The sequence below is a fragment of the Schistocerca piceifrons genome, chromosome 7, assembly GCF_021461385.2.
Source record: "Schistocerca piceifrons isolate TAMUIC-IGC-003096 chromosome 7, iqSchPice1.1, whole genome shotgun sequence".
NCBI classification, from domain to species: domain Eukaryota; kingdom Metazoa; phylum Arthropoda; class Insecta; order Orthoptera; family Acrididae; genus Schistocerca; species Schistocerca piceifrons.
The window spans coordinates 317,878,019-317,902,785 of NC_060144.1; the positions used below are offsets into that span (position 1 = coordinate 317,878,019).

Here is a 24,767-nt window from a genome sequence, read left to right on the forward strand (position 1 = left end):
CATTGCACTCCGTCATTCAGAATTTGCAGTCATAGTTTTTTAATGTTGCTTTACTGCTGTATGCTGTGTTCTGCTTTCGAGAACTCTGCACATTTTTTTTGTCAAGGCATGAGGTTGGTGAAAATTCAGTTTAGGGCCAGGAATTTCTTTGAAAGCTGAGTTGCTCATTTATTTCTGAAGTCAGGTTACATTCAGGACAGTATTTTATTTTTATAGTAACTGCTTCAGTTTGTAGACAGTGTTGAGCAAATCATTTTAAATCTCTTTATATTTCAGTATAGTCAGAGTTTTGCAGAATACAAGACTAAGTTAGGAACTAGCTTTTTTGGTAATAATTTCTGATAAGTTTTTGGTAGACAGTTTTAGGAAGATTCACTCAGATAGAGAGAAGCAGTTGAGCTACACTATGAAATGACAATACATGTGGAAGACTTTAAAAGACTCAGTAAGAAAACGAGATGATGAAGAGATGATAAACAAGTAATACTTTAAATGGCCTGACAGCACACCAAGTTCATGTTAGCGGAAGTCTCTATATGAGTTTCACCCTCACCCCCACCGCAGATGCAAATAAACCAAAGAGTGTGAGTAAAGGTGATGTTCAAATTGTATTGTAACAAGGATTTTCTTTGTCCAACACGTGCGTTTTAGAAAGCTGCACATGGATGGCAGTAAATATATATGCAGATTTAAATTACATTTATTATTACAAAAGCAACATGTATTTATTAATGCAAAATTAGTATGTTTTCCTTGCCACATGCAAACGAATCTAGAGTTCAGGGTAATATTTATACAATGATTTTCGGTATTGAATTTAAAACTTTTCTCTTTTCTTACCCATTCATCAGGAGCTAGATATCAGAGCTTAGTAGTTTGGTGGCTTCATTCAATAACACTGTTAAGCAATCTGGGCATTTGGGTTAATGAATGGTATAGGGGGTTGTGTGAGTGTATGTGTATGTGTGTGAGTTTGTGTGTTTTATTCTTGGGTATTAAGCTTAATTGTTCACAGTTAGGGTTTCTTTAAAACTCTGAAAAAGATGTGTTGTTTGCTAAATCAGTTTTTTCATTGAAGATGGTGTTGGGTAATTTATAGCTATGGCTGAAAATCTCTAACTGTTCGAAAAGGCCATCTTCAGTCTCTTGTCTATAGCATGTAGAATACAGAAGTTGTTATTTATATCTGTAATGGAGTGTGTTATGTTGGCAGCAAAACTGAATTTATTTAGATTTTTTAAGTGGATTGTGTCAATGTGCTTTCTTTATCAGATTTCAAGTTACTTTATATATAGCAGATTTGTGAGACGATTGGTTGACTGTTTCAGTGTTTGAACGACTTTGTTTTGTATTTTGTTGTTTTTGTGTAAATTTATTTTGACTTTTTGTGATTTAAAAAGCTTTATGAGCTGATATGAGATGTTACTGAGTAAAGGCGTAGAGGCATTTTTATTTTCTTCAGTTACTGAGGACTGATTAATAAATGCTGTTTTATTGGTTTTCATTTATGCATATTATTTATCAAGTATGGATGATTCGAAAGTGTTGTTGTATGCTGTTGTTTTTACAATGTTCAGTTCTTTAGTTTTTGTAGCAGATTCAGGTGAATTTTATTTATAAGGTTGAATGGCGATCTAAAGAATACTAGTTTATTTATTGAGGTAGCATGGCTCTGAGCACTGTGGGACTTAACATCTATGGTCATCAGTCCCCTAGAACTTAGAACTACTTAAACCTAACTAACCTAAGGATATCACACAACACCCAGTCATCACGAGGCAGAGAAAATCCCTGACCCCGCCGGGAATCGAACCTGGGAACCCGGGCGCGGGAAGCGAGAACGCTACCGCACGACCACGAGCTGCGGACTGAGGTAGCATGATATTGTGTTGTTTATAATAACATCTGATACTGTGAGTTTCCTATAAATTTAGAATTTGTGTTTGTTGTTGTGAAATTAATGTTTCTGTCAGGAAAGTAGCGTGTAGTTTCCGAAAATTCGAATTTTGACCAAGAAATTCTCCACCTCAACGCTAACTATATGAACTTTAGCCATGCTCTTTGGCTAGTTTGTATCCTGTAAAGCAACTGGGAATTGTTTCTTGTGGCATAGTTTGTGTAGTACTGTGTTATAACTGGAAAACAGAAACTGTGCGTCCCAGAGTAATGTGTGCAGCAAGATTAAAGCTGTGGGTGCCAAAAACTGCAAGAAAACGCTCGATGTCGATATCACGATGTAAATAATTCGTCCTAGCTCGCCGTTTTCAGTGCTTACTTTTTTTTCTTCTATCTTACCACAGCTACACAACCCTCACAATGCTACAAACAATTACTAAAAGTGTGTACCATCTGAAGGTGAGGAACTAGGTGACTCGATACTGATCATGGTGTAATAAAAATTGAAGCATCAGAAAAGGCGATGGGTTGCAGTTATTGCTGAAAACCTCTGCTTATCAAAGACAGAGTGTTCCACAAGCGTAATGGATAAATGTTTCTATGAGTGATACTGACAGGGATTTTATAAATACTGAAGCTTGGAAAACAGATTTACTGCAACAGTTTATGTTAGTTTTAAAATTCAATGTTTTAGTGTTGTACGTGTGATTATTGTATACTATGGGTCGGTTAGCTAGTCATTGGCTGAGTGCATCAAGGTAGTGTTCACATACTGGTGATAAATTGGATAGGTCCATTTTTGACCATGTTATTTACTGAAGTAAATCCAGGTACTTAATGGCTGTTCCACTTCCAACCATTTTAAAAATTGTCGCCCATAGGCTTTTACTACTTAATGAAGATCTGTACTAAAAGATACTTTCCTGATAGTAATGAGAGCTAAGTCCTTTTCGTATTCACGCTAACCAAGATAAATACAAAGCTGCTGCTATGGATCTTTTATTGCTTCACACAAAATACATGAGCAAGACATATCTACGGCGCAATGGCAATGCCAGTGTTCTGGCTGATCCACTCCATGTAGTTGGTGACACGGGTGAAGACTGGTGACCAGCCGACCTCGCAGCCCAGGCTGATACCGAAAGACACAATTCCGATCTGCGTTCGTGAACCATCAGCCTCGTAGATCACCAGTGGGCCGCCACTGTCGCCCTGTGTACATAGAAAGAGGTAACTGGAGGACTAGAAAATACAGCCATTCACAAGCAGCACCAAGGTACAGGAAGCATTTAACTTATACAAGGTGTAACAAAAATATATGGCCAAACTTTCAAATGACATTCCTTACACACAGAGGAATAAAATATTTTACGTGGACACCGTTCTGGAAACGCTTTATTTCCATATTAGAGCTCTTTTCCACTTCTCTTTATTATCATATTTCCCATGTCTGCGCCTAACCCCTTCCAACCTGTAGAGAATAGAGATTATAGATTTAAAAAAAATTCTTCATTGAGCTATCGTAACAAGCTTGGAAGCTGGGCAGACCATCAATGGTCCCATGCCTTCAGTGTGAGATGCTGATGTGCCAACTTTCTCACAGTCAGGGGTGCTCAGTGAGGGACACCTTCAGTGAACTTTGTTGAATCTCTTCGGCCAATGTGGTAGTGTAAGAGGAGTCACTTGGTGCCTCACGCGAGGTCATACAGGGGACCATGTGACAGAGCATTGCTTGTTTGCTCGCCAACGCTAGTACTACCAACAAACACCTCTCCCACTCCCAAATGCCGTCAATTACACTTTGGTCTTAGTGGCCAACTCTGTACTTCCCTAGGCACCAATGTGTACCTTTTGTGGAAAAAAAAACTGTTTAGGGGCCAGTCTTCAACTGTTAGCCATTTTGTTATTCTTTCAACTACCTTGATCTGGATGTCCACTTCCTCACTGTTCATACAACCTTGTATAATTCCAATGTGGATATGCGAGGTCTACCTCACCATGCAGTGTGGAATAGTGGTCCTTTAGTAACTGGTTGCCGCTAGTATCTCACATGTTAGCAATGGACAAATGCTAGGCACAACTTTAGGTATGACCTGTGGCCACCTCCGGCTCGTGCTAGCCAGTACTGCAAAGTGCGTAGACTCTGTCTTTGCCACACCACACATTCCTCCAGCATTGTACATCTGGCGCAACTGTGTGAACATGGGTGTGCTGTCTTGCTATGTACGGGCCATCTGGCTCATGTCGAACCCTGTTCCACTGCTGTCATCTGCACCAAATCCTGGCTGGCTGACACACTGCTGCTACCTGTGCCCTGTTCAGCTAGCTGCCGGTCGCTGCCTATCTGCTCCCCAACGCCAGGCCATGCTCGATGTCCCTGCCATCACTGTGAGGGTCCTGGACTCGACGTCCCCATCATCCTCGCCACACTGCTGCTGTCATAAGAGTCACGTTGCCTGCAGCATCGTGACGTGCTGCTGCTGTCGTCATCATTGTCTTCATGCGATGTTGTGGATGTGTGTTACTAGCCTCTGAGCCATTGCTTTTGCATCCTGTCGCCGATCTGCCAGAGAATGTATGTCACTTAGCAGCCAGAAGGAGTAGAGAATCTTCAATATGTATGGTGTATTTTATTTCCGTATTATTTTGATTCATTTCTGTTGCCAATACGCTCCCATTTGCTGTATCCATGGCTCCAAATACACAGACTCGAGCCTAAAATGCATCAGACAGTGTGGACGAAGACATTGTTGAGTTCTTACAATGAAGAATTCATGATTTCATGGTCGAAATTATAGATTTATAACAGAAAAACGCCGAATTACGAAGACAAGAAACACAAGCAGCCTCCCCCCCCCCCCCCCCCAAAGGTAGATTTCAAAGTTCAAACCGCCCCTGGTGAAGTTAAAGGAATTGAAATCCGTTCAGCTACCACCTCGACTACCTCATCTACTACATAAAGTAGTTTTTCTGTAGCTAATTTTATTTCCTTCTTCTCTCGAAAACCCACAAAAAATGTGGAAACCGTTTTGAAAAATGTCCACTATGTGGTTTGCATTGGCACTCAGTGTGATACTTTTCTGATGAATGACGGATGATTGGAGTTAATGGGGGCCACACATGTCTATGTAGTGTCAACTGATACCCTAAAATATGCTGACAGATTTCAATTCCTGGCAAAAGGTTTAACAAAGTGGTATTCTGATAGGCAAACTGTTGGTTATTACTGTGAAGTGTGACAAACAGTCCATCCTCAGACAAAAGTTGGGGGAAAAGTTTGAACAATTTGCAAAATGCATAAGAACAATCTCATGCAAAACACATACCCTTGGTCAGGATACAACTTGCAATGATGTACTCCTAAGAGAGGCTGAACTGCACCATGGTATTAATTCGCAAATTCGCAGAGAGGTCAGAGTAACCTCCTCCACCTCACTCCATGAAGTAGTCCGCCTGTCATTGTTATGTGAAGAAGCCAGACACTTTGTTGCTACAGATGCACCCCCTGCACCTAATAGTGAGCTGCAGTGTGTGGTCGCTAATGAATCAGTTTGTGGTCGATGTAAATGCACCAGTCACATGGCCAGTATATACTCAGTGCTATATTGTCCTAACTGCCAAGGACGTGGGTACTTAGGAATGCTCTGCCCACAAAACTGAAACAGATCATTCCGAGGTCGTGGTGGTCATCCCTGTGGCTGGGGAAGTGTGTGTCTTAATCAGGGAAATGGCAGGGGGCTGGCTCAGCCACCCTATCCTGCCGTCATTAAAGTCAGTTAACTGTGTAAATTACTGAGGTCTGAAACGAGTGGCAAATGTGATAGTGAGAGAGGAGGTACAAGAAAAACCAGCTCTAATTTTGATGGATAAGAGTGCCTCGATAAGTCTAGTATTTCTTTCTCTTGGTGGTACGTGGCCATTAAAACTACCCAATGGTGTGGACACTGAATCTATAAATCCAACAAGTATGCATTCAGTTAAGATGAAAATCAATGGCACCATCTATAAATTTGATATGGAAGTGACATGGTAGAGAAGGTCTGATTTAGAAGTCATACCAGTTTCTTGCACTGATTTCAGGTTTCGATTGACTTCCAGTTGCATACTATAAAATTTGCTGAAGCACTTCACCATTCTGGCGGTGACAGTACTTTTTAGACATGAGGAAATCTGGGGAAGGGGCTCATACACCAAAATACCAAAATTCCAATAGGCCACATATCTTAGTGCTGAAAGCACTGGTGGCACTGGAAAAATTCTCTGGTGGACTGTTAATAAGCAGGAGACTAGGGAGACCATCATTCTGATTGATCCACTTGCTCAAATGACAACCTGAACAGAATGCAAGTTTCTGTGAAACAAAGTCTGTAGGCCGAAAGTAAGAATTTCTGTGTGTCGAGATAAATTTTGGAATCAGTAATAATACCAAAGGGAACCATCCTGGCCAGTACGCAAGATGTAACTGAGAATTAGTAATATCCTCCTAAAAAGAGTGCTAAGAAAAGAGGATAATTCTTACCAGTTTGAGAAGTGTGCACGGTAATGGCACCCTTAAAGTAACAATTGCGGAATAAGTTGTCCCATTTAAATGGCGCTGAGTAAAGTTAGTTATAATCGGTTTTAGTTCAGTATTTGTAATTATTCGAAGAGAGGCAATTCTTGTCAGCTACTGATCTCATAAAGCATGAAATCAGAACCAGAAATGCAAGGCCAGTTGCCTAGAAACTATACCGAGTTCGATCTCAATTACAGTCCGTTGTCGAAGAAACAATCCGACAACAACTTCTTGCCAGAATTATTCAACTGTCAGCAAGCCACTGGTTGAGTCTGATTGCCACTGTCGCAAAAAAACTGTTAATGGATAGAAGACCTCCTACCTATGTATGGACATGAGAGTTGTAAATAAGTCACTATCCTGACAAATCTCTTTCCAAATATTGATGGAACGTTGTACAGATAACGAAATTCCGAGTTTTTCAGTATTATTGATAAGGGATCAGGATATCATCACATCCTGATAGCCTAACAGGACTGACCTAAAACAGCTTTTATTGTTCTTTTCAAATTTTTTCATAATGTGGGGCGACAATATTTCTTTAAAGTCAGTACCGCCATTAGACTGTTGTTTATTTACAGTGTTACATTTACACTTACACAATCATGATTTCGGCTTCAAAGTGCTATTATCAAGTGTTTTGAGTGTTATAAATTGCCTAAGATGGCATACTGTAGTATTAAAATACTGATTTTAAAGAGCTTTTATTGTATCTTCTGGATTGTACGACTTTTTGTGGATGCTTTTTGGCTTAAGAAATGCATCTGCATCAGAGGTTTTCTGATTTGTTGTTGAGAGGCCTGAAACCACTGCCTTTTTGGTTTATTTAGATGATATCGTTGTTTTCTCTCAAACTATTGATAAACACACAGAATGATTGAAAAAAAAAGTATTGACGAAGTTACAGAATGATCATCTGAGTTTGGAACTGGAAAAATGCTCTTTTGCAGGGCTACAAGTTCAGTACTTAGGACATGTTTAGCGCCATTGGGGTTAAATCAGACTCAGGTGACTGACAGAAGCCATAGATAACTGCTCTGTACCAACCAATGTAAACGAATTACATAGCTTCCTGGGATTAAGTAATTGTTATCACAGTTTTGTAAATGATTATGATAAACACTTAACCAAGTTATTAAAGAAAGGAGTAACTTTTGTACGAACACAGAATGTGAAAACGCAATGCAGAAAATTAAGGAAGTTTTGATGAGTTTGCCTCTGTTGATATACCCTAACTTCGAGAAACTATTTATACTCTAACATGATGACTCAGACATTACTATTAGCGTTTTTTGAGCCAAGAGCACAACAGAAAATAAAAACCTATTGCTTATGCTTCTTGCCAGCTCAACAAAGTTAAAATCGATTAAAGTGCCACAGGAAAGGAGTTGTTTACATGTCCGAAAGAACAGATGCCATATTCATACCGTTTAAGGCTAACCGGCTGATGACCTTCTTCAGAGCGGATGCACACGATTTGCCTGAACTCTTACGGGACTCGGTGGATTGTCTGCCGCGAGAAATGGGTATAATGGCAGGGACACTACGAGTGTAGTGTGTGGACTATAAGTTGGGAATGTGGGTCTCATGGGAAGCGTGCCGGCGATAAATCCCTGCAGCCACTCTATCATGCTCTGTGTGCTCGGTGGCTCAGATGCATAGAGCGTCTGCCATGTAAGCAGGCGATCCCAGGTTCGAGTGCCGGTCGGAGCACACATTTTCAACTGTCCCCGCTGATGTATATCAACACCTGTGAGAAGCTAATGGTATTGATTTAATTGTAATTTCATTCTAGACAGCTGCACGGTCACAAATGGCATCTGTTCCTTCGAACATGTCCGAAAAAACAGATGCCATCATTATAATATGATGACAGGTCTTAAGATACATAACCATTTCATCAAGATTACGATGACCTCTTTTATTCTTGTTCATATCTACGTGATGGTTTTAATCAGATGTTGAAGCCCGTAAAATGGCCACTGCCGGACCCCTCCCCTAGAGGAGGAATGTAAATACTGAATAAAGAAGTACGATAACAAAGCGAGGTAAGTGTATACTGCTAAAACTGTGGTCATATCTCTGGGACTCAATGGGACCTACATAGTCAGGTGATTCTGCGCGATGTCTTTCATAGCATGTCCGTTTGCAAGGGTATAAAAAACTACTTATACATAGATGTAGTGTGTTTTGAAGATATAAAAGAAACAATTTTACATATAACAAAAATGTTAGGTGCACTGTTTCCCCGCTAGGATTCCATGAAATTTTTGACGCTAGTGATGTTCAGGGACGATGTTGAAGCTGCCGTGCGATAAAATTGTTTTAGAAATGTTGCCTCACCGCTAAGGATTTCTTTTTGTGACGGGAAATGAAGCGTTTGATGTACGAGACATCGATAGACACTCCTGAAGAACTGGTTGCCCATTTGGCTAAGGCTGCAGCCATTTGCAAGGAGACATCTGGTTGTTATGACTGTGTTAGACAATTACCAGAAAGCAGATGCCAGTTGTTTATTCACGTAAACGGACGACGTCTTCAGAAATATCTCTGAAATAATATTCATCACACAGCAGCGTCAGTACCTTCACGGCTCGTAACGGGAAAAAGATGCACTGTGATATTCGTGTCACGTAAATAAAATGTTTCTTTTTATCTCTTCTAAACAATCTAAAATTTTGTGTACGTAATTTTTCTACTCCCTGTGTGTTGTGTGTGTATACATATGTTGCAAGTGCTGACGCCGTTGTCGCCGGACGTGCAGATGTGCATGTCGTCGTTGATCTGGAAGAAGTAGCGCAGGTTGCAGGACAGGTGGCTGATGACAGGTGCCACGGCGTAGCGCAGAACCTCGCTGATCTGTTCAGATGCTGCAACACGAAAATGGCAACGGTGTGAACTGGCTGAGCATTCACTCGAAACCTTTTCGTGTACTGAAAGTTCACCCACAGCGCCATTGGTTATTCTACACTCATGCTCATAAATTAAGGATAATTGCAGAATGTGGTGCCACACAACGTGGCACTACACAAAACTGGCGCTAATAGCACAGGCACATGGGGAAGACACAGGACGCAGATCTGTAAGTCCATGGTATTGGCGGTAAGTTGAGAAAACCGTCCCGAAGCACATGTGCTACAACACCACTGTTTCCTGCGCATGTACCCCGACATCAATATGGGATATGATCACCATGCACACGTACACACGCCGCATAACGGGTTGGCATAGTCTTGATCAGGTGGTCGAGCAGCTGCTGGGTTATAGCCTCCCATTCTTGCGCCAGTGCCTGTCGGACCTCCTGAAGTGTCGTAGGGGTTTGAAGACGTGCAGCGATACGTCGACCGAGAGCATCGCAGGCGTTCTCGATGGGGTTTAGGTCTGAAGAACAGGTAAGCCACACCATTCACCTGATATCTTCTGTTTCAAGGTACTCTTCCACGATGGCAACTCGATGAGGCCGTGCGTTATCATCGATCAGGAGGAAGAGGGGGCCCACTGCACCCCTGAAAAGGCGGACATACTGGTGCAAAATGGCGTCCCGATACACCTGATCTGTTACGGTTCCTGCGTCAAAGACATGCAGGAGTGTACGTGCACCAATCATAATCCCACCTCACACTATCAAAGCACGACCTCCATATGGGTCCCTTTCAAGAACATTAAGGGATTGGTATCTGGTTCCTGGTTCAAGCCAGATGAAAACCCGGCGAGAGTCACTGTTCAGACTATACATGGACTCGTCTGTGAACATAACCTGGGACTACTGTTCCAATTACCATGTACTGTGTTCTTGACACCAGGCTTTACGGGCTCTCCTGTGACCAGGGGTCAGTGGAATGCACCTTGCAGGTCTCCGGGTGAATAAACCATGTCTGTTCAGTCGTTTGTAGACTGTGTGTCTGCAGACAACTGTTCCAGTGGCTGCGGTAAGGTCCCGAGCAAGGCTACCTGCAGTACTCCGTGGCCGTCTGCGGGCACTAATGATGAGATATCGCTCTTCTTGTGGTGTTGTAGACTGTAGACGTCCCGTACTGCAGCGCCTGGACACGTTTCCTGTCTGCTAGAATCGTTGCCATAATCGCGAGATCACACTTTGTGGCACACAGAGAGCCCGTGCTACGACCTACTGTGTTTGACCAGCCTCCAGTAGCCCTAGTATTCTACCCCTCATAACGTCAGCAAATAAGTTTTCTTTGAGCCATTTTCAACTCACAGTCACCATTAGCACGTCTGAAAGCGTCTGCACACTTACTCGCTGCACTGTACTCTGACATGCACCAACACACCTCTGCGTATGTGGACCGCTGCCAGCGCCACCGTGCGACGACCGCTGGTCAAATGCACCGCATGGTCACACCCCGAGGTGATTTAAACCCGCAAACCGCCCACCAGAGCGTTGTTTCACCATGTATCAGCATTGTCCTTAATTTATGAGCATGTGTGTATAAACGGCTCTTGGCTAGGAGTGTTGACTAGCCAAGAATAGTTATCGAAGTAATTCATGTTGCACAGCCGAAGCCGAAGATGCTCACAGACATTAGCGCTGAATCTCGGTACATTGGCCAAGCTACATGTGTCACTGATTCTCTTTTATCTTACTCCCCCGTTCGCGACGGCACGGCTGCAAGCACTAATCAGGGAAATGTTATTAAACTTCTGGACAATGGTTTGGAACTAAAATGTCAAATAATTTCTCACTACAGAATATATCAAGTAGGGTTCCAATCGGGGCACACTCTCCTCTCAAAGGTTTTTGCGGAAGTTCCCGTCTGAGGTCAAGAGGTGGTAGGTGAATCGGAGCGCTTTTTATACAACTCAGAATTTCCAACACGCCATGCGAACGCGACGGTAACACCAGCAGGTCCTGTCCCTACAGCAGCAAGCCTGGCCTCTTCCAGAATAGTAAGTTCTGTCCGGATGTCATCATGTCTACCTTAAGTCTCAAACCCGCTAACAGGACACCCGACTGTACAGTACGCCACAACATCGAAAATCCTTTCCTTCTTTGAGTGGCATGAGAATCCCGCAAGTCTCAATAGAGTGGCTCTATATCCACGTAAACCAGGGACTTAATCCTCTGAGTGGCCAGCGGACTGCTCCGTTACTATAAGTGTTGTGTGCATCGGCCATTCCCCTACTCCTGGAGAAACGGACTGCAACGTTCCCACGAATTCTCTTGGCTAAAGCGACGTAAGTTCAGACAGACAACCCTTGCAATTTTATCAAATACAATACTTAGAACCAAGACCGGTAATCAGACTTAAATAAAGTGATGAGGATCATGTGTCCTACATACCTCCAGTCATGATAAGGAGCAGACAGGGTTGGCCTATTAATGGAAGGAAGCAAGCTAGAAGGATCGTAACTTTTCGACTTTTACAACAAAACGTTCAATTAACATGTCGGTTAAAATTTACCTGTACGAAATTCTGTTATTTTATACATAACCATGACCACAAAAATACAAAATACTGTATGGAGAAATTCCGGAAAAGGAATGAGTTCCATGATGTTTTGGCTAATTATGGAGTGTACGACCGAAAATCACGCTTTTGAGCAAATGTTAAATAGTAAATTTTTATGTGTGATTTATTCCTCGGAACGTCACTTGTATCCGAAGCTGTCCCTACATTATTTATAACTCTAGTGTACTACTAATGATTGTAATTTTGTTGAATAATGGTTGTTGCCATTTATTCTGTAGTGACACTGAACAAGCAAACATAGAGGTATTGTGTAATAGTAAGGCAAATAGCGCATATGAAAAGGGGACTTCAATCCGCCACACATCGGCATGATATTAATTTCGGATAGTTGCCTCATGTCATTGTAGTCATGCTTACTTCAGTGCCAAGAAAAATTTCGTGTTCTCTACCTTCCATCTGAGGTGATGTTGCATGTCTAAGGATTATATGCTGTTGTTGTCTTCAGTCCGAACACTAGTTTGATGCAGCTCTACATGCTGTTCTATCCTGTGCAAGCCTTTTCATCTTCAAATAATTGCTACCTCCTACGTCCATTTGAAGCTGCTTACTGTATTCGTCCCCAGGTATCCCTCTACAATTTTACCCCTCGCACTTTCCTCCGTTATCAAACTGACGGCTCCTTGATCCCTCGATATGTATCCTATCATCCGCTCGCTTCTCCTATTCAAGCTGTGCCACGCAATTCTTTTTTACCCATTTCCATTCAATACCTACTCAACAGTTATTTGATCTACCCATCTAATTTTCAAAATTCTCCTGTAGCACCAGATTTCAAAAGGTTCAATTGCTGTCATGTCTTAACTGTTTATGGTTCACAGTGCACTTCTGCAGAAACTACTCTCCAGACAAATATCTTCAGAAAAGACTTCCTGATGTTTAAATTTATATTAGATATCAACAAATTCTTCTAAAGTTGCCCTAAGTCTTACTTAAATTGATAAAGCGCTACGCTTATTCGCATGTGCGCGCTGGCACAAACACACACACACACACACACACACACACACACACACACACACACACATATGTATACGTTGTAAGGTTTTCATATATGTTCTACTATTGTAAATAATTCACCTTCACTGCATTGGGACAAAGCTCAATGAGTGCACTGCATGGGTAGTGAATAAGATACTTGACCTCTATTTGGATTTATCTGTGGTTGACTTCCTAGTCAGTCAGTTCTGCAGCGCTGGGGCATTCTTATGTGAGAGTTTGTAGCCAGCAGTTGCTTTTTTAAGATAATGAGATCTGTTTTCTATGAATCTGGGAGAAGCTATCTCGAATACTTTATTATGGAGATGAAAACTCATATATATTACTTTCTCGCTCTTATACTAATGGAAAAGATTTTGGAGGAATTTTATAGGTAACGAAAGCATGCGCAAGTATGTAATGTTTATCAGAACTATTACTTGAAGGAAGTCTTTGTCCCTCAGATAATTAATAACTTTCGTGATTAGTGTTAATTTGATATCTTTGTTTTCATCATGGCACAAATAACGTAACTGGTTGAAATATTTCTAATTTTGTAATGAGAGAATTTTTGGATTCATACATATGTAAATATACACTGAAGAGCCAAAGAAACTGGTACACCTGCCTAATATCGTGTGGCGCCCCCGCTTGCGCCCAGAAGTGTCGCAACACGACGTGGCATGGACTCGACTAGTGTCTGAAGTAGTGCTGGAGGGAGCTGTCTCCATGAATCCTGCAGTGTTGTCCATAAATCCGAAAGAGTACGAGAGGGTGCAGATCTCTTCTGAACAGCCCGTTGCAAGGCATCCCAGATATGCTCAATAATGTTCATGCCTGGGGAATCTGGAGGCCAGTGGAAGCGTTTAAACCCGGAAGAGTGTTCTTGGAGACACTCTGTAGCAATTCTGGATGTGAGGGGTGCCGCATTTTCCTGCTACAATTGCTCAAGTCCGTCGGAATGCACAATGGACATGAAAGGATGCAGGTGATCAGACAGGATGCTTACGTACGTGTCACCTGTCAGAGTCGTATCTAGACGTATCAGGGGTCCCATATCACTCCAATTGCACACGCCTCCACCAGCTTGAACAGTCCCCTGCCAACATGCAGGGTCCATGGATTCATGAGGTTGTCTCCATACCCGCACACGTCCATCCACTCGTTATAATTTGAGACGAGACTCGTCCGACCAGGCAACAGTCCATTGTCAGTGTTTACGAGTCCAGGCGAGGAGTAAAGCTTTGTGTCGTGCAGTCATCAAGGTTACACGAGTGGGCCTTCGGCTACGAAAGTCAGTATCGATGATGTTTCGTTGAATGGTTCCCACTCTGACACTTGTTGATGGTCCAGCATTGAAATCTGCAGCAGTTTGCGGAAAGGTTGCACTTTTGTCACGTGGAACGACTCTCTTCAGTCGTCCTTGGTCCAATTCTTTCAAGATATTTTTCCGGCCGCAGCGATATCGGAGATTTGATGTTTTACCGGATTCCTGATGTTCACGGTACACTCTTGAAATGGTCGTACAGGAAAATCCCACTTCATCGCTACCTCGGAGATGCTCCTCACATCGCTCGTGCGCCGACAATAACACAACGTTCAAACTCACTTAAATCTTGATAACCTGTCATTGTAGCAGCAGTAACAGATCTAACAACTGCACCAGACACTTGTTGTCCTATACAGGAGTTGCCGACAGCAGCGCCGTATACTGCCTTAATATATTACTTAGGGATCCAGAGGGAACGGTGATGTGTACTTGTACCTCACCCCTCATGGTAATGTACATGTGCGTCAGTGAAAAAGACCAATAAAAAGGTGTTAGCATGTGGACGTAATGTGCTGTTCCAGTCTCTTCTGTACCTAAGGTCCATCACCGTTCCCTTAATTCGGTGCTCTCCGATACACACGATCGAACAGCGGAGGAGTGGTACTCAAGCGTCAACTTTAGGTTACAATATCTCCGGATGTAATTAACATTTAACAATGCAACAAACGGCACTGATTACGTATTTGTTTATATGTTCAGATGTGCTAACAAAACTAACGTGGTTCCATTTTTAAAAAAACGTAGGTTTGTGTTAAAAAACATATTTCCGTGCATTTTTGTATGGTTTGTATTAACCAATTACACTAGCCCCTCTCCTCACGTTCGGTCTGTGGAATCGATTCGTCAGTATTTGATGTGGTTTACGAAATATATCCAGCGGTAATGACAGGTGACTCACCCTGTATAGTGAAGCCTATGCCAGTTACCAGTTTCTTTGGAGCTTCAGTATTCATTTTAACTGAAGACATTGAAATATCTCGAAAACTACACATCGGATCAAAAAAAGTTAAAATACCAATTTGTTTGTCTTGGAGGGGGACATCCAACGATACCACACTCGACCCGCCAAGCCACGTCGTGCATGAGCGGCGGGGGGCAACTTTGAAATCTTCAACGAGAATCCCAGTTTTTTACTACAGATTACGATTCCACTGCAAAATTTACATTCCTTTTGTCTGAAGCATTTTCTTCGTTTCGCCACAGTTGGCACTGCAATCGGTGGAATAGAAATGGGTACACAGTCGTAATTTATGACATGCCACTCAATGGCCCTTGAATATCCAGTGGCACATCGAACCTCACATCCATGCTGCGAGGGTAGGACAGGTCAGTATTTCATAATTTCTAATTGGAAATCCCATTTTCAACGTTGTATGCATCCGACATATCGAACGGGGGACTATGCGCCACTGTGGCCGTGTTGCGATTTACGACGTATCGTAACAGGCCGTATAAGGCGACCGGAGCTCACTTATCGTGCAGACGTAGAACAGATAGCGGCTCTAAACTTTACAATACTTACACAGTGTTTATTCTCTGCACAACTACCTATCATTTGGAGAACGAACGTGCAAGTAGACAATGAATGTTGTGACCACAGAAGAAAAAATCGAAATGACCCTCATTTACGCAGACTGTAGAAAAAATGTTGAGGCTGCTGTTGCCTTGTATGCCGATCGTTTTCCAGAGACAGCTCGCTCTCGTTCGTTCTTATACAAGGTTGTGGACGCATGGTGGCAACATAAAGTCCGGCAAAAGGAAACAAACAATGCAAACGAATTACTGGAGAAGCTAACAAAATAATTGGACTAGTGACATTGCCCCACAACCCATGGATAAGCGCCAGACAATTACACCGCGATTCCGGTATGTCTGTAGGTAGTGTTGTCACAAAACTGCATCGTCATAAGTATCATCCACACCACGAATTGCTACATCAATAAGTTCATGGCGCTGATTTCCATAACCGGTTTGTGTTTTGTGAAAGGGCAGGTCAACAAATGCAAACGACTCCCACATTGTTTGCCGAGGTACCATTTTCCGATGAGTTTACATTCACAAACCATGGTTGCGTTACCAGCATACCATCCATTACTGGAGTGTACACAACCCCTACTGGTTACGGCAAGTTGGCCATCAACGTCATTCTTCGGTTAACGTATGGCGTGACATCATGGGGAACAAATTCACTGGTCGACGGCACCTTGAATGTCATATGGTTTTCATTGGGCGCACAATAGTTTATTTCGTCATTTAATTAGATTCATTTCCTTTATTTCGTATTTTGCAGTTCCTGAAGTTTAAAATTTTATGTCATGTCGCTGTTCACATGGGAAACAAAGGGACAACCAACTGTCAGTTTCACTCAGCAGTTGAATACGGTGTCTAAAGTACACGTGACACGAGGAGAAAGTTTTGAAAACAAAATATTCAGTATTCACACATACAGACAATTATTACACAGAAAGCCTACAACGTTGCCAACAGAGGAGTACTCACAGTCGCTCTCCAGTCCCCATCCACTGACGGTCGTCTCAGCTCCGACGAACTTGTTGTTCAGTCCGCTGCTACTGGGCAGGTTCACAGGCTGGATGTATTCTGTAGGCAAAGAGGGGGTCTCATTGACTCAAATTGCAGTACACCTCACAAAGACGACAAGCAGCAGCAACAACTCTGCTTGTGATAATGTGTGGCAGGGGAGGAAAAACATGAAATATTATACAGTAAGAAGTATCCTTTTCGTGCATGCGCTGCTAGAAATTAGTCAATTGTTTCAAGAACGACTACACGTTACTGAGTTTATTCATCTGTCATTCGCGACTTCAGTGTGTGCCATTTTCTAATGGTAACTCAAATTAAAGTGAATTAACTGGTATTCTTTACTGTTAACAGGACATCGTCTTCGTGTCCAACAATATTTACGTAAGAACAACAGATGAAGAATCAATCATTCCCACGAGACATCAAGCTAACACAGTGTAACTCCTCCATTAGATTTGATAATGATCTCAGTTGAAGAAGAAAGTCCACAAGTTTGTTCAGATATGCCACATCCAACAGAAGCCATTCCATGTTCGTCAGATCTCGTAAGGCTACCAAATTGCAGGGAATTTGAGCTCTACGTTTCGCCCGCTGTTTCAAATAGTAGTGGAGGTGAGGTAAGGACCCTGAGTATTCCTGAAACAGGAACGTATGCGTGCAGCCTAGTGAATAAGTCTGTTGTGATCTTGGAAGCAGGCCAGCAACTGGAAGCAGTTAATTCCATCCATTATCTGGGAGTACGCATTAGAAGTGATTTAAAATGGAATGATCATATAAAGTTGATCGTCGGTAAAGCAGATGCCAGACTGAGATTCATTGGAAGAGTCCTAAGGAAATGCAATCCGAAAACAAAGGAAGTAGGTTACAGTACACTTGTTCGCCCACTGCTTGAATACTGCTCAGCAGTGTGGGATCCGTACCAGATAGGGTTGATAGAACAGATAGAGAAGATCCAACGGACAACAGCGCGCTTCGTTACAGGATCATTTAGTAATCGCGAAAGCGTTACGGAGATGATAAATGAACTCCAGTGGAGGACTCTGCAGGAGAGATGCTCAGTAGCTCGGTACGGGCTTTTGTTGAAGTTTCGAGAACATACCTTCACCGAGGAGTCAAGCAGTATATTGCTCCCTCCTACGTATATCTCGCGAAGAGACCATGAGGATAAAATCAAAGAGATTAGAGCCCACACAGAGGCATACCGACAATCCTTCTTTCCACGAACAATGCGAGACTGGAATAGAAGGGAGAACCGATAGAGGTACTCAAGGTACCCTCCGCCACACACCGTCAGGTGGCTTGCGGAGTATGGATGTAGATGTAGAAGACCGGAGCGTCCACAGCACACTAACCATCAAGATGTCGAGGAAAGGATAACAGTTGTCACCGATAATGTTGAAATAAACATTTTTGTTCGTGTTTACGGTAACCTGAAAGAGTTGGCCCCAGTCATAGTACGATAATCAACCCCAAAACATCACAGAACCATCTGTGGCCAGAACTACACCCTGAAAACACGCTGCAGGTTAAGGCCCACACTGGATCGTCGCTGTGGCCGAGCGGTTCTAGGCGCTTCAGTCGGGCATGAATGTATGTGATGTCCTTAAGTTAGTCAGGTTTAAGTAGTTCTAAGTTCTAGGGGACTGAAGACCTCAGATGTTCAGTCCCATAGTGCTCAGAGCCATTTGAACCATTTTGAGCAAAAACATCGTCGGTGCGCTAGGCGCCCTACGTAATTTGAAAAGAGGCAAAATCGCAGTTCGTTGCAGCACACTACACACCTCCAGCCAACTACTGTACAGCTTCTGTATTGTTTGGCATGCTGAAGAGGTGCAGTATCATGTTCCACTGTGGGCCGTCACCTATTGCGCGATACCCGACTCCAGATGTCCTTTGCAAGCAGTTTCTTTCGCAGTGTTTGCTTTAAAATTGGTTGAGATGGGCCGGCATACATATAGAGCAGCAATTCTTGTCGGGTCTAAAACCGAATGTCACTGGCAAAGCATGACAGTCGTCTCCGGTCCCTGTCGGTTAGGACGTTTTTGCGACCACTGTTCTTACTCGGTGTTTCGTGACCGTGTGCTGTACTCCATTCCATGTAGACACGTTGGATAGCCCGTGTAGATACACCAACAAATCGTGCAGCTTTATTCACGGTGTCATTCATGTCACATCTTGACGTCGACCCATCTTGCTGCACCGATTCCGTGCACTCTACTTGCCTGTACACACTACCTCACTGCCGGAACTTGAGGCAGCAGTAGGTGGTCACACTACCACTTGTCACCAGTGCTACACTGTCTACAGCCCTCCGATGTGATTATGGCCGCACGACGGAAACTTACAGACTTTAAACGGAGAGTGATAGTTGGAGCTAGATGCATGGGACATTCCACTTCGGAAATCGTTAGGGAATTCAATATTCCGAGATCCACAGTGTCAAGAGTGAGCCGAGAATACCACTGACAACGCAATGGCCTACGGCCTTCGCTTGACGACCGACAGCAGCAGCGTTTGCATAGATTTGTCTGTGCTAACAGACAAGCAACACTTCGGGAAGTAACAGCAGAAATCAATGTGGGACGTACGACGAACGTATCCGTTAGGACAGTTCGGCGAAACGTGGCGTTAATGGGCTATGGTAGCAGTGCTAACAGCACATCACCTGCAGCGCCTCTCCTGCGCTCGGGACCATGTTTGTTGGACCCTAGACGACTGGTAAAATGTGGCCTCATCAGACGAGTCCCAATTTCAGTTGGTGAGAGCTGATGGTAGGGCTCGAAAGTGGCGCAGACGCCACGAAGCCCTGGATCCAAGTGGTCAACAAGGCACTGTGTCAATAGTGTGGGCTGTGTTTATATGGAATGAACTGGGTTGTCTGATCCAACTGAACCGATCATCGACTGAAAAGAGTTATGTTCGGCTACTCGGAGACCAATTGCCGCCTTACGCGGACTTCATGTTCCCAAACAACGGTGCTCCATGTCACCGGGCCACAACTGTTGGCATTTAGTTTGAAGAAGATTCTGGATAATTCGTGCGAATTCGTGCGAATGATTTCACCAACCTGGCCCGACATGAATCGTATGGAAGATGTATGGTACATAATCGAGAGGTTAGCTTGTGCACAAAATCCTGCAACAGCGGCACTTGCATAATTATGAATGGCTGTAGAGGCAGCATGGCTCAATATTTCTGCAGGGGACTTCTAACTACTTGTCGCGCCGGGATCCTGCACCATACCGGGCGTAAAGGAGGTCCGATACGAAATTAGGAGATATCCCACGAATTTTGTAATCTCAGTGTATTTTGTCCGCTGAGAATGCTATAGAACTCAGGACTGTATAAGAGAAAAAAAATAAGCAGTCATCAGCGTTATAATCGAGTGTAAAATAAAGCGTGTCTAAATGGAACATATCACATGATTTCTTGCACATTGTCAACTCTAAAATTCCGTTTTACTAGGCATATCCATTTGTTGCATTTGGCTCAAAGTCTTAAATGTATATTATACAACTGAAACAGCGGATCTCTCGCAACAACTGTCTATGATATAGATCATATAGCGTTCAGTGACGTGCGTTTGAACAGGGGCGCAATGGCAGATGCCGCTGTGCGGGTGCTCACCGTTGAAGGTGACGGCGCTGGGAAGCTGCACGAGGGCAATGTCGTTGAATGTCAAGATGTAGAGTTCGTGCACGATCTTCTCCGTGCTTGTCACCACCACCTGCTGCGCCTCGTCCTCGCGTATGTAGTAAGCGCCCAGGTGAACCTCGAACACCGTGCCCCTACAACAAAGCACAGAGGACCAGCCTTAAGCACAATACGCCAGAGGCAGATTAAGCAAAAATGGCGTACACTAGACAACTAGCTGTTAGTTCAGTCGTTCACTCATCGTATTCCGCAGATCCGAAGAAGGACAACATTCAGAGATATGGGATCGAAAACATACATTGAAAAAAAAATAAATAAATAAAAAAATACAAGTAAAACACAGAACCTTAAACAATCGCTGCTTACTGGCGCAGTTATAATCAGAACCGTATTGACATTAACACATCACTATACTCTATAGCCCAGGAAGCTCACGAATATCAGGGTCCAGATTATTCCGTCTGCAGATTATCTGGGCGCAGTTTGGTAGTTCTTGAAAAAAAAAGAAAAGAAGTATGAAGTACCTATACTATGTGATCAAAAGTATCTGGACGCCCTCAAAAACAGACGTTTTTCATAATAGGTCCATTTTGCTGCCACCTACTGCTAGGTTCTCCATACCAGCGACATCAGTAGTCTTTAGACATCGTGAGAAAACAGAATGGGACACTCCGCGGAACTCTCGGACTTCGAACGTGGTCAGGTGATTGAGTGTTACTTGTGTCATATGTCTGTACACGAGATTTCCACACTCCTAAAAATCCTTAGGTCCACTGTTTCCGATGTGACAGTGAAGTGGAAATTTGAAGGGACACTTACAGCACAAAAGCGTACAGGCTGACCTCGTCTCTTGACTGATAGAGACCGCCGACAGTTGAAAAGGGTCGTAATCTATAAAAGGCAAGACAGCTATCCAGACCACCACACAGGAATTCCAAACTACATCAGGATCCACTGCAAGTACTGCGACAGTTTGGCGAGAGGTGAGAAAACTAGGATTTCATGGTTGAGCCACACAGTACGCCGGTAAATGCCAAACGACGCCTCGCTTGGTGTAAGGAGCATAAACATAGGACGATTGAACAGTGGAAAAACGTTGTGGGAGTGACGAATCACCGTACACAATGTGGCGATCCGGTGGCAGGGTGTGGGTATGGCGAATGCCCGGTAAACACTATCTGCTAGCGTGTATAGTGTCAACAGTAAAATTTTGAGGCGGCGATTTTATGGTGTGGTTGTATTTTTCATGGAGGGGGCTTGTACCCCTTGTTGTTTTGCGCGGCACTATCACAACACAGGCCTACATTGATGTTTTAAGCACCTTCTTGCTTCCCACAGTTGAAGTGCAATTCGGGGATGGCGATTGCATCTTTCAACACTATCGAGCACCTGTTCATAATGCATGGCCTGTGGCGGAGTGGTTACGCGACTCTAACATCCCTGTAATGGTCTGGCCTGCGCAGAGTCCTGACCTTAATCCTACAGAACACCTTTGGGATGTTTTGGAACGCCGACTTCGTGCCAGGCTTCACCGACCGACATCGATACCTTTGCTCAGTGCAGCACTCCGTGCCTTCCAGCACGTGATTAAACGTATGCCTGCGAGAATGGAAGCTGTCATCAAGGCAAAGGGTGGGCCAACACCATATTGAATTCCAGCATTACCGATGGAGGGCGTCACGAACTTTAAGTTATTTTCAGCCAGGTGTCCAGAAACTTTTGATCACATAGTGTATCTGTACCATGATAATTAACTAATTCGGTATGGAGATATACACACCTTGAGTTCTTGATGTTAGTTATTGGATTTTATTTTTGTGCAAAAAGCTATTTATATACCGTAATGGCGTCTCAAACAGTAAAATCTCTCTCCTTCTCTCACACGTCGTATCTGTCCAATTCCTTCACAAAGAGTCTTTACAGCAAAATCTTTGGTTGGGTAAGATACAGAGATGCGTATATACCGCTCACCACAATGTCAGTTCGTCGCACCCAAATTAGAGTTTTGCATATGTTGGTACACCACACTACGTTACCAACCGACTAACCTGTTCATGGCTCGTGCTTCAGTTACAACTATCTAACAGCTTACAGGAGCAGTGGAAATATATTTTCAGTACTTCATATACAGTAATAATTGATTGAATTTAAAAATTTAAAGTACTGTCATAGTCTATTCATCAAGATCTATAATCTTACGTTAAAAGTCTAGTGCAATAAGTCAGGTACTACAGTTAGGAACTGTGTATATATCTCGAGGCAGTTTAGCTCACTACGCGTAATCTACCTAAAACATATTCACCTAGTGTTTGAGAATGAGAGCACTTCGTGTCTTCCAAAAAAACTTTGAAGATAATATCCGTCCTTTATGAAACTTTTTCTCGCTGACTCCCCCACAAAATGACGAAAGTAAATGACTTTATCGCTTTCTAGATTTTCGTTTTTGTTGCTGTAAATCTTCAGCATCTGGAGCGATGTTTTAATTTTTTACTTCTTTACTACCCGCTCTATCTGCAACAGACTATGCAAGCAGTATTCACACACACCACTAAATGTACGTTCAAAATTATTTCACTGTACGACTCATAATTGAGGATATAACGTCATAAACATTGAGATGCATGAAAACTAAATTTTGCTTAAAATGGAGTGCAAAGTACCCATACTTTGTTCATCCAGTGTTTCATAATGAGAGCACTTAGCGACTTCCAAGAAATGTAATTTCAAACCGTTTCCAAACTTTTTCCCGCTTACATGCCCAACGTCTAATATTTAACACATTAATGCATTTGTAATCAGGCATTTGAAGCTATATTATACATGGAAGTTCGATTTTTTAAAGACACAGAGTTTAGTGGTGGTCTTATAATTCGGAAAATCCCCATTCGAGATTGTTTAAAGAATCGATCTTTGGATGTACATTAAGTGGTGTATGCTCAAAAGTGTTGCGAATTGAGTTGGCAGTAAAGAAGTACTAAATTAAAACGCTATGGCTAATGTGGCAGTTTTTCTGCATGAGCAGCGAAAATGTAGTAAGCTATCAAGCTTTTTCCTTTCATCTTTTTGTGGGAGATGTCAGTGACAAATAGTTTCTAAATGGTTTGAAATCGAGTGTAAAGTTTGTTGGAAGTCGCTAAGTGCCCTCATTCTCAAATACTGGAGGAACATAGTCTGGATAAGATGTATACAGGCTTTCTAACTTTAATACTTTTCTCAACGTGTTAAACCTTTAACCTAAGATTATACCTCTTAATGAGTGTACTATGACGGAATTTTTAATTTCGAAATACCATTAATAATAATATGAATTACTGAAGATCAAGAAGCAACTAGTTAGCCAACGTGCAACTGGAACTGTTCAGTGTGCACCATTTTATCTGGTTAGTGTGACTCATGTTACACCACTAAAAGGCGCTGCAGTCATGGACTGTGCTGCTGCTTCCGGCGGAGGTTCGAGTCCTCCCTCGGGCATGGGTGTGTGTGTTTGTCCTTAGGATAATTTAGATTAAGTAGTGTGTAAGCTTAGGGACTGATGATCTTAGCATTTAAGTCCCATAGGATTTCGCACACATTTGAACATTTTTGAACTAAAAGGCGTTGTCATCCCTGAAATACTTAACCTTTGTTTAGTGTTTCATCTCTAGGTAAATGTGGGAAATTGTCCTCTTGTAAAATATCTGCTGCCGATTTCCTATCTGTATATTTGCCTATCCCTTACCCTAGGAAATAAAGGTCTTTAATTTCCACTTCACTTAATATCGATAATAAACGAAAATAAAATTTAGGTATTTCTTCTAGGACGGCTGCCTTCAGAATGTTTGCTCTGTGTTGATACGAAATAAAAGCATACCGGTAAAATCGCATTGCTGATCGTACTTTTCTAACCTCCAACAGATCTCAATAATAATTTAGCTTCTAAGATTAACATTAACAGTATGTTAGCCTATTGTCAAACGTCTTGTTATTGTTGAAATTAAGGACGGTTTACATGTGCTAGGACGGTACACATAAATGCTAAAGTGGTGTACTGACGGTCGAAAAGAAATGATAAGTTACAGAGAAATTAGTGGCGAGCGAGTCTGCAGTAAGATTTTCACAGGATTATGGGATGAGCAGGGAGGGAAGTTTTAACGCTGCTGAGGATGAGAACCATCGACAGCAAAAAAGAGAATGAGAAACAGAGCCAGAAAAAAGTGCAGTGATTGTTTCCCGAAAGTGGACGTTTAGCAAGCGATATGAAACACAATATAATGAATACCTGGATTGGATAAAAAGTAGACAACAATGTTGACGCATCAGACTTTAATGACAAACATTCACATTACTA

The 24,767-nt window shown here is 42.6% G+C and overlaps 1 protein-coding gene across 1 annotated transcript in view; it reads right to left on the reverse strand.

Moving 5' to 3' along the window:
* Nucleotides 1-2,931: 2,931 nt before the first annotated feature.
* Nucleotides 2,932-24,767, reverse strand: part of LOC124805648 (brachyurin-like) — a 72,439-nt gene continuing 50,603 nt past the window's right edge. The window contains exons 4-7 of the mRNA XM_047266214.1: nucleotides 20,414-20,574; nucleotides 16,745-16,843; nucleotides 9,179-9,321; nucleotides 2,932-3,108 (exon numbers count right to left, since the gene is read on the reverse strand). Of these exons, the coding sequence (XP_047122170.1) occupies nucleotides 2,932-3,108; nucleotides 9,179-9,321; nucleotides 16,745-16,843; nucleotides 20,414-20,574 (580 nt within the window). The remainder of the gene's footprint in view (nucleotides 3,109-9,178; nucleotides 9,322-16,744; nucleotides 16,844-20,413; nucleotides 20,575-24,767) is intronic.